Below are 10,870 nucleotides of genomic sequence, written 5' to 3'. Positions count from 1 at the left end.
ATATATATAGATATATATATATATATATATATAGCTATACATGTATAGCTATCATACATACAGTAAATCATATTCCCTAAACCGCTTCGGTTTTCGGTAAACGATAAACTAAGGATATGACAGTGTTAGCAAAAGACACGAAAGAGAATTAAGTGCCTGTGGGAGTAAAACCTATAAGACGTGTTAAAAGGACAGTTTAACATAGTACTTTCCTTTAATGCAGTGAAATGTGGATCTTGAATGCAAATTAAATAAATGTTGATTACACACACACACACACACACACAACACACACACACACACACACACATATATATATATATATATATATATATATATATAATATATATTATATATATATATATGTGTGTGTGTGTGTGTGTGTGTGTGTGTGTGTGTGTGTGTGTGTGTGTATGTATGTATGTATGTATTATATATACAAAAATTGGGTGAATCTTATGAAAACATTTTTTTATATTTTCATTACATAAACCCTTACAATCTCATGTCTCGTGTCTTTTCTTAATCATAATAATGAATATAATTATATATAATATATAGATAATATATATAATATATATATATATATATATATATATATATATATTATATATATATATAGCAGCTATAACACTCACAGCGGAATTCGTCATTTAATATGCTACGTGTATCAACAAGTCAGTTGACATGGTAACCTAACGACCTATAAATTAATTCGCTCGAAAAAAATATTTTTCACGTCAAACTTCTAAACCTAACATGTCTCCAACCACACTCGCACGATGTTATATACATATCCACAACGTTGATGAAAAATGCTGCTATAAGTGGACAAAAAAAATAAAAAGCTAAGACGTTTTTCTAAGAATTAATTTAAAGAGGCGGTGTGAAATGCTCCATGTTTAGAGATACTCCGGTTAATTTTCTAGAAAGCTTTTCCAAGAGGGATGTATATCGCCATGTGCATCTTATCAAAGCTCCAACGTATCATCATGAACTGAATAATATATACTTCTTGAGGTTGCATCACCCGATTAATCCTAATTTAAAGCTGATTTATAGGGGAAAGATTGCATTTCGGACGACGTGGCAACGTTCAGTCTGACTGTATGGCGGAGGAACGTCCGAGAAAGCTTTCTCAAAGCGGGATTTATAACATTATCTATATGATGAACGTTGAGAAATATTAATTTAAATGTCACGTGTGTGTTTTGAGGTATATTTACCCGACTGGTTGTCACCCGGAGCTGATTTATGCGTCGGAGTAGCTCGTCCTGTGAAAAGAAAACGTCGCCATGTTGCTCCCGGAGCAACATGGCTCCGGAACACGTCAGTGTCAGCAGCCAATCAGCAGCCGCCAACTGTGTTTACGATTGGCGAGGCCGCTGCTGACGACGGTCAGACCGACGTCCCTTTAAGGTCCTCGTTGTAGTCCACATTGTATCCGTGTGGGAGATACAGCACCCGGCGACTTTTGTGGCCTGCTGACGATCCGAGGGACACCTGGAGAGAGAGAGAGAGAAAGCGTGGGAGTGAGACGGAGACGTGGTCGTCTATTATTATTATTATCATTATTATTTTGTTTATTAATTTCATCGGCTTAAGGATCACAAGGTTAGACTACCTATATGTTGTTGACGTTTATAATATATTACCGTAGGTTTGTCTACTGCCTGTAGACAGCTTATTACTACTGTAGGTTAGACGACCGGTACAATATAGGTATTACTGTAGATTAGAATACCTGTATAATGTTACTGTTGGTTAGACTACCTGTAGGTACTGTAGATTAGACTACTTCTGTTATGTTACTGTAGGTTAGACTACCGTTACAATGTTACTGTTGGTTAGACTACCGTTACAATGTTACTGTAAGTTAGACTACCTCTATAATGTTACTGTAGGTAGGTAAGACTACCATTACAATGTTACTGTAGGTTAGACTACTGTTACAATGTTACTGTAGGTTAGACTACCGTTACAATGTTACTGTAGGTTAGACTACCGTTACAATGTTACTGTAGGTTAGACTACCTCTATAATGTTACTGTAGGTTAGACTACCGTTACAATGTTACTGTAGGTTAGACTACCTTCTATAAATGTTATTCTGGTAGGTTAGGTAAGACTTCCATTACGGCTGTTACTGTAGGTTAGACTACCTGTGTAGCCTAATGTTACTGTACACGAAACTCCTTATAATAAATGGGGTCACATTAGGCAACTGTAGGTTAGACTACAATGTAGCCTATAGCATTAGGTTACTGTAGTTTAGCCTAGAATACCTGTTTACTGTTAAATTACCGTAGGAAGAGCAAGTCGAATGGTTATAGACTGAAGATGCAGCCTCCAGGTACCATTACCGAGACATTTTTTTCCCCTATTGGTGTATATTCTCATGAACCAGTAACACCTGGGTATCCGTAATTGGTGTAAAGAGTTTTTCAGTTAGATTTTACCAGTTTCTATGTTATTACTTATTTCTGTCAAGAATGATAGGTTGACGGTAATTCTAAAGAATAACTCGGCACGGACTGCAAAGAACTTAACCATGAATACGACAGCCACTAGGGATTGGGGCGTCCAATGTATTTCGCCAAGTTCAGTACTGGCCCCGGGGGGTTAATTACAGTCGACCACCCAAAAATAACTAAGTTCTTTACCTAAGCCACCCGAATACTATAGGAAACTCTAATTTCCAAAGAAATACCCAACACACAGTTATTATTTAGATTTAACAGGTTGACCCATATAGCACCCCCTAGCCTAACCTGTATCAAACTTAGAATGGAGGACCCCAGTTGGAAACTAAAGTGTTTTAGGTCAAGAACAAAAAACTGGTGAATCATCCTGAATGTATTGTTGACTTTATGGTGTCAGACATAAAAAATATTTCTCTCTCTCTCTCTCTCTCTCTCTCTCTCTCTCTCTCTCTCTCTCTCTCATCAGTAGATCTAGGGTACTTATCCGCGGTGGCCTAGACTATGGCAGTTGCGGTTTTTCTATGCAGTTTTACCTACTGAACAAGAATTTTAAGTAATATTTATTCGGACGACTGTAATTAACACCACTGGGGCCAGTACTAAACACGGTGAAATACATTGGACGCCCCAATCCCTAATGGATGTCATATCCGGGGTTATGTTCCTTGCCGTCCATGCGGATTGCTTCTGTAGAAATACCCTAGCATTCCCAACCTATGTCCTTTTGCTTTACCCAGTTTTGTGGCATTGGTACTAATGCAAGGTAGTCTAGTGTTTCTGGCACCATTGCGGGAGTGGAATATGGTCAAATTAAGTCTTTGACGTCCCGCTAGACTTCTGCCGTCCCTTTCTGGCTAATATTTGCATGCAGACTTTTTAACATGCAGATATCTAGTAGATAAGGAAATACTCTTTTGGGTAAAATTTTACTTGAAGCCATTATCAAGTTTTGAACTTGAAAATGTCATTTTCCCCATGTTTATGGTATGCTTTGAATGCTTTTGTCATTCATTTCACATTTATTTCTTATGCTGTAAAATTTTTTTTATACCAGTACCACTTCCAAGCTTGTAATTGCTTCAAACTCTGGAGAGATCATTTAGTGCAAGTTCTGATTCTGTCTCAAAAAAGTGAGGTACAATGTCTAGATGCCATGGTTTCTTTTCTTTTATCAAGTTAATAAAGCTTGGCTCAACCAATTTGATCTTGTTTTAAGTATTGCTCTGTTATACGAAGTTCTTCATAAGTCCTTTCTGATAGATTTATCCTATTTTACTTTAATATGTTTTCTCCCTGTCCTCTGCAAGGTGACCATTTGCTTCTTTCTCAGTTGGTGCTATTTGAGTGACTTTTTCAGATGAAAGGGAAAGCTCTTACTCTTATTGGGTGGCCATACATCTGTTAAGCTACCTCTTCCTACATTACCCTGTGGAAGTCTGTAAACTTCATTAGCATGGTTCAGCAAAAGTTTTTGTCTACTGCCGATTCTTGCAGTTCTCTTCATGGATTTATTTGCCAGATTCGTATACCATTTCTGCATCTTGAAAGCCATGTCCTTTACCTCTTTCTTGGTCAAACCCAACCCTTCATTTTTCCTTTTCCTATATGATTAACTGGACTTAGGCAGGATAAGGTCTTTAGGCTATCCCATAGTTTTTTGTGCTAGAAATAAATATTTTGTCATTGAAATGTTTGCCATACAAGAGAGTGCTGTATTCTATAAATTGAGAATAGTGAACAACCAGATATAGTACTTTTGTTGTATAATGGATTTACTGCATCATGCTTCCATGAAAGCATCATCTTTAAAGGCTCTTTCTTTTTCATCCACACTTCTGTCTTGGATTTACTAAATATATGTTATAGCAATACTCTTATAAGGTATTCTACTTTTCCAAACAGCTTTATTAGAATGTGAGCTTAGTTGGCTAATGGTTGGTTATAAATGAAGTTTTGATGGAAAACAGTACTATTTGGTATTAAGATACTTTTATGAAATGCAACAACTAATTTGAGCCATTTTTGTTTCAGATGAGACTACAGTGGTGTTTAATCGCAGCCTTCTTTTTGTCAGGCTTCACAGTTGCTACCTCACTGAAACTCGAAGAATGCGAAGGTTGGTTGCATCTCTGCGTCTCAAGTTTAATGTGTCTTTTACTACATTCTGAAATCTGAAATCAGTAACTTTGTCAGTCTATATGACCATGATGCTTAGAGAATGCTTACTCAGAATTTTTTCCATTGTGGATACTATAATGTTTATATATTTTCATGTCTGCAAATTTTATTGTTAATTGTATAGTACATATAGGTGAAGTTTACTATTCTAATTTGCTCTTTAGAGTTTGTTTTAAATTTTGTTATAGTGCAAAAGGTTATGCGAGTTTGATCTGTGTTATTCTAGTTTTTTTTATATTAATTTTTTTTTTCCAGTCTGCATTACCTACATCACAAAATTCAGCGAAACATTGTCATCTGACGAAAAATCAAGCCATTTGAAGATAGAGGCAAAATTTAAAGATTTCTGTAGAACTAGTAAAGGTAAGTTATACAGATATTTATATTGGATTTTTAAGAGCTTTGTCATTGTTTGCACTTTAAGGATTGATTCATTGTTTTCATATACTATGGAGATGACCTTGGAGTAACTTAAGGCATTTTGATGATCAGCATTTAAAACAATTTCCAGTGTTCAATTTCTTAACTCGATTTGAAATTTCTTAAATGGCTTCTTCCTATAGTACTTTCTAATATTTTATTCAGGCAGATGATAACTGCAGTCATTCCTTTTTTGTTCTACAATTTCTCAGTCATTTTCTGAAAATTTCCACTATGTATAGTTACCACTTACTTGAAATATGAAACGGCAGTTGATCTCATGTCTTCAGGGAATTATCCTTGATGTTCATAACTTGAAAGGCTACCCTGCCTATTGGGGCTCATCTGGGTATGTAGTTTAAGGAATTGATGAATACTGTCTGATTAGAAACGGGTGTCGTATGGGGACGTCCACTTGCCTCTCCCCCTCAAGACACTGATCCCCCCCTCCAGGACTACTACTACTACTACTACTACTACTACTACTACTACTACTACTACTACTACTACTTCTTCTTCTACTTCTTCTTCTTCTTCTTCTTCTTCTTCTTCTTCTTCTTCTTCTTCTTCTTTCTTTTTTTAATAATATATAATGATGACAGCTTCTTCTTCTTCTTCTTCTTCTTCTTCTTCTTCTTCTTCTTAATAATATAATAATGATGACAGCAACAGTATCAATACAGCTCTTAAACGACTTCAAAATACTCCAAAATTAACAGAAGTTACCAAAAGTTTCCTTGTGGGTTGGGTTTACAAGCCCCCTACCCCCAGTTAATAGGGCCCGCTTCACTTGTCACCCCTCCCATACCATAAGTTCTAACCCCCCACCCCCCACCAAGAAAAACCTGAAATGATGCCACTGATCATAACATACTACTTCATACTTCAAGGGAATCTTTCAGTCTATTACACATTACGATTTCTCCTATCTTGCAGGGAAGGATAACCGTTTCTGCTATTATGTTGGAGGGCTTGAAGAATCTGCAACAGGTATTTTGAATGAGATGTCAAAGCCTATGTCCTGGGGAGTGCCACCAGAGAAAGTGTGTGAAAAGTTGAAGAAAAGAGATGCACAGATTTGTGAATTAAGATATGGTAAGTTCACATTTTCCTCATATTAAGTTTTTTTAGAAGTCCTTTAATCATGTTTAGCTGCTTCATCAAGTTAAGCAATACATGCTCAATATGGAAAAGTAAAGAATGGATAGAAAGACTGATAAAGTACATTTTATTACTCTAATATTGTTTGATATAATTTATCTTGAACTAGTGGCAATGTACAGTACTGTATTTTAAATTTTGTTTGTTCCTGTGGAAATACAAGCCATTGCCTTTTATATGTACAGGAATATCCTCAGAACAAGCTGCTTATTATCGAATAACTAAGTATTTGTGTTCCATGTTTTATTTTATTTTTGTCTTTTGAATGTGGATTGTATTGTGGAGATGAGGTAAGAGGCAGTATCTTGGTACTTTCTAATTTGTCACAAATATCTGATAAGACATGGACTTCCATGAGCAGAAACTAGCCTCTAACATCAGAGTTAAACAGGCATAATTTTATGCTCAGGTGTGTTTACTCACACCTGGAAAACTTTACTATTTTTGTGCCTTTTACGTTTTACAAATGAGATACTGTAGTTCCTCCAAATACATACATGAAAATCAATGTTTCAGACATCCATCTTTGATTTGTGTTTTCTGAAGGAAACTCAATGTTCTGCAGTAGGACAAGTATGTTGTTTTGGATGGTGGATGCTCAGAGGGCCCAAGAGAGTCCCTACAAAAATCTCTCTCTCTCTCTCTCTCTCTCTCTCTCTCTCTCTCTCTCCTCTCTCCCCTCTCTCTCTCTCTCTCTCGTGCTCTCTCTCATCTCTCTCTCTCTCTCTCTCCCCTCTCTCTTTTTTGTGAGAGAGAGAGAGAGACACTTGGAGATGGACCGTCGTCTGGGATGTATGCTGGTTTCAGCCTGTACTATATCAAGACCCAGATAGGTCTCCCGCCCACTGACATTTGGTAGCACTTTATCTACGCTGCAGGATTCGACGAGGTCCAAAGTAGACTGTGAAGGGGAGGGGTTGGTGTGCATCCATCTTGATAAACACATAGTCAGTCCTATTTATTGTGGTAAGAAAGGGTGTTTACGATGCAGTAAAGCAATTGGCTCCAATAAACCTTTTACTGACGCTGATAAATAGCTTACCAGCGTCAATAATCTGTTTACCAACGCCGATAAACCGCTTACTGATGCCGCCATTAAGCGGGTTGGCTCTTGGGTTTTGGTAAATGTCTGCTGGTATTGCTAGTGACTGTCCGTGGAGTGCCTCTGCTTGTGATGCATAAAATGCTAAATGCTGCATGGGGCCCGTTCTCAGTCATAATAAAATCCATGGCCACTCTATTCTCCACCTCCCATCTCAACATTTGGCTGCGAGCACTGCTTTCAGGGAGCGGTGGAACCACTTTATCATACCATTTGCCTCTGGGTTGTATGCTGCCATGTGTTATTTTTGTCCAAGGCTGGCAGCGAGTGAGTTCGATAGGGCAGACATGAAGTTAGCCCCCCCCCCCCCCCCCCCCCCCCCCTCTCGCTGGTGACTTACTGAGGGGCTCCATGCCAACTGACCCAGTTTATTAAAGCCCACATGAGTGTAGGAAAGGCGTCGCTCCACTGTGTTGAATTTTCCTGTCTCTGACTCTGTATGCCTCGTGACCTTGGATTTTTGGCAGTGGAGACATTCTTGAGCCCATATCTTGATGTCAGACTTCATGGCCCACCAGATGTATTGTTTTGATAGGATACAGGTGGTGGAACAGCCAGACTGGTATGATAAATCATGGGCGAGTCTGAAAGCCTTCCTCCTGAAGGCCGACAGAAAGTTGGAGCTGTGTTTTGGACTTAATATTTTTGACGGAAAACATGTAGTGTGTTTTTGCTTGTACCTGGAAGAAAGACAGCAAAAGGTAGACTCATTCTCCTCTATGAGGCAACCATAAACATAGGCCCTTCGGATTTTCTCCTTTTTTGGTTCTGTGTTTGTTTGTTCTCTTTTGTGTAGTTTCGGAATCAGTGTATGGAGGCAGCAGGCCCCTCTGGCTCGCTGTCCGGTTCTGTTTCGCTTTTATGCTCTAGTTGTGTGGTGGCTGCTGCTACAGGTGATTGAGTGGGTTTGAACAACGTATGTGATCTTGGCACTGAAGATGGTCTCCGCTCTGAGGAACCAGGCTTCTGGGTTGTGCAGGTGGATGGATGTTGCTCTGGCGTTGTCACTGGTCAGTTATCTCGGTGGTCACCAGTGTAGACATCTGATGAGGTGAGTAAGAGGCAGTGTCTGGGTACTTTCTAATCTAATCCAATGTCGCAAATTTCTAACGATATGGAATTCCTTGAATGGAAACTTAGTATTTAACTTCAGAGCAACATCTTGCACCTGGAAAACTGTTAACAATTCTTTGTACAAAATAAGGAAAGTTTTCTATTAGCCATTGTTCAGTAGATTGAAGCATTTTACATTTACAGATGGTTTTAGTGTTACAAATCAGATGCTGTAGTTCCTCCAAATACATAATCACTGCTGCTGCCGTTTGTCTTTAATTTATGTTGTCTGGGAAAACTCTATGTTCTGCAGTAGGACAAGGTTGTTGTTTTGGACAGTTGATGCCCAGAGGGCACAAGGGGGGCCTCCCAGGATTTTAGTTTTTGTGTTTATGACTTGGAGAAAAGCTATTGTGAGGGGCATGGATGTCCTTGTGGGTGCTCAATACCATGCATATTCATTGACCTTCACAAGTACAGTTTGTTCTCTTAAGAGGAAAGTATGCACCCCTTTTTCCTGCTGCAAGGGGTGCTCTGGTTGCCTCAATGGGAGAATTTGGACAGGTGGAAGTATGCCCTGGTATCCCACCTGCTAAGGAGTAGGATGCTCTTGTAGTAGTGTCCCTTCCATTAGCAGACCTCAGCAGTTGCTGCTTTGACTAAAGCACCTGCTCTAACCTCAACCACCCTTTTGGCTTCCAAGACCAGCAAGACTTGAGATAGGAAAGGGAAGAGATGTTCACAGGGTCTCAGGACTTCATGCCTTTACAGACAGCTGGAAACCTGTTCACTCTGCGCCTCTGCATGTGAGGTCTACAAACTTAAGTGCACAAGGGTAATGGCATAGGCTTTTCCCTCCATGCCTCTTTGGGCTACTCCAGGGCGAGTCAGCACTGCTTTCAACTTAGCATGAGCAGGGTCTTTGGATCTTGCACGTACCAGTTCCCTTATTCCTCCTAGGTCAGATGCTACCAGGGATAGGGAGGGTGCTGGGTCAGTGAATTCAATAAGGTCTCATGATGTTTCTCCTGTTGTATGGAGCACCAGCCAAACCAAGAGAACAGGAACAAAGGAGCAGAGTGTGTGTTTACCTCTAACAAGAGAAAAGCCAGCTGATGCCTGTAGGGATCTCATGTTGCCAAGCAGTCCCATTCCTCCAGAAACTTGACAGGCTAAGCTAGAACATTTTTGAGAGGTTTTTGCTCATTCAAAAGTGTGATGATCTTTAGTAGCCCTGGTTTCTTTCCTGTCCAGTCTTAACAGTTGACCTTGCCTTTTGGGTGGGCTCCTGAGGCAATACCACCAGTCAGGTTGCCTTGGTTAACAAGTTTAGTGACCGGATAATCCTGCGTGTGGTGAGGATACTCTGTAGAAGGCTCTGGTTTGTATACCTATCAAAAATGCATTTTGTACTTTAAAAAATTTATTTTTTCCCGTTTCCCCCAAAAGAAAAAAAAAATCACAAAAAGCTGAGGAAAAGGTGACCTAAGAGGAGCCTTTCCTGTATTTATATTTTCTGAGGGCATACACTACTGTATAAGACGTCTGTTTTTCCATATTCTCCACAGAGAAGCAGATTGACCTGAACAATGTAGATTTGAAAAAACTTAAAGTACGGGACTTGAAGAAGATTCTGAATGATTGGGACGAGACCTGTGACGATTGTCTGGAGAAGGGCGACTACATCAAGAGAATTGAAACCCTTAAACCTCAGTATGTGCGTGGTGAACTGTAATGTAGAACTATCTAGGATATTGTAATTTCTGTATGCCAGTGTTGAAGTTCATATAAAATCTTGGTTGTGTGAGTGCTTTGAGTTTTCTCGATGAAACTTTTATCAATCTAATGGATTTTTAGATTGGTGTAGAACAAGATGGCAGGAAGAAAGGCAAGGTTATTTTTGTACTAGAGCTTTATTGGAAGGTTCATGGTAATAATGAAAGTGCATTTTTTTCAAATTTAACTTTTGCATAAGTTGTGAATGCAGTTATTTTTTGCCCTTGGCAGAATACCAAGATTTATTTTCAAGATTAGTCGCAGTTAAGCAGTAATTTTCCTTTGTGAAATTCTATTTTTTGTCAAATCAAATCTCAGGAGGAACGATTTGTGTAAGATTACAGGCTTTTGAATTCTCTGTTTAGTTTGAATGAAGCTGGCTATGATTTTTTCATGTTTGTGTGAAATAAGTTTCTTGGATTGTTCGTTTTCAAGTTTATTGTGGCACAAACTTGAACTTGATACCAAAAATGAGAATTTTATAACTTATTGTTAATAAAGCTTTTGTACTATTTTTTCCTTTGACATTCCCAGTTGTTTTAGGTCTTGTACTGAAGTTTAAAGAAGTTTAATGGGTGAATTTCGAAAACAGAATGCAAACTTCTGTTGAATTCAAATGCAACTTGAAATTAGGGCTGTATCTTGGTACCTGGTTTATTTGATATATTATTTTACCCAATTTTAACTTAAATTCCTTT

The 10,870-nt window shown here is 38.6% G+C and overlaps 1 protein-coding gene across 1 annotated transcript; it reads left to right on the top strand.

Moving 5' to 3' along the window:
• The first annotated feature begins 1,319 nt into the window (after positions 1-1,319).
• On the top strand, positions 1,320-10,685 carry LOC135209557 (mesencephalic astrocyte-derived neurotrophic factor homolog). The gene is made up of 5 exons (XM_064242215.1): positions 1,320-1,614; positions 4,514-4,598; positions 4,916-5,023; positions 6,017-6,175; positions 9,965-10,685. Exons 2-5 carry the CDS (start codon positions 4,514-4,516, stop codon positions 10,129-10,131), a joined length of 519 nt encoding a protein of 172 aa, XP_064098285.1. The 5' UTR covers positions 1,320-1,614; the 3' UTR covers positions 10,132-10,685.
• Positions 10,686-10,870: the final 185 nt, after the last annotated feature.

The sequence above is a fragment of the Macrobrachium nipponense genome, chromosome 38 (genome assembly GCF_015104395.2).
Source record: "Macrobrachium nipponense isolate FS-2020 chromosome 38, ASM1510439v2, whole genome shotgun sequence".
Taxonomy (NCBI): domain Eukaryota; kingdom Metazoa; phylum Arthropoda; class Malacostraca; order Decapoda; family Palaemonidae; genus Macrobrachium; species Macrobrachium nipponense.
Note: the sequence above shows the minus strand (reverse complement) of the source record. Positions and strands in the feature narration are given on the sequence as shown.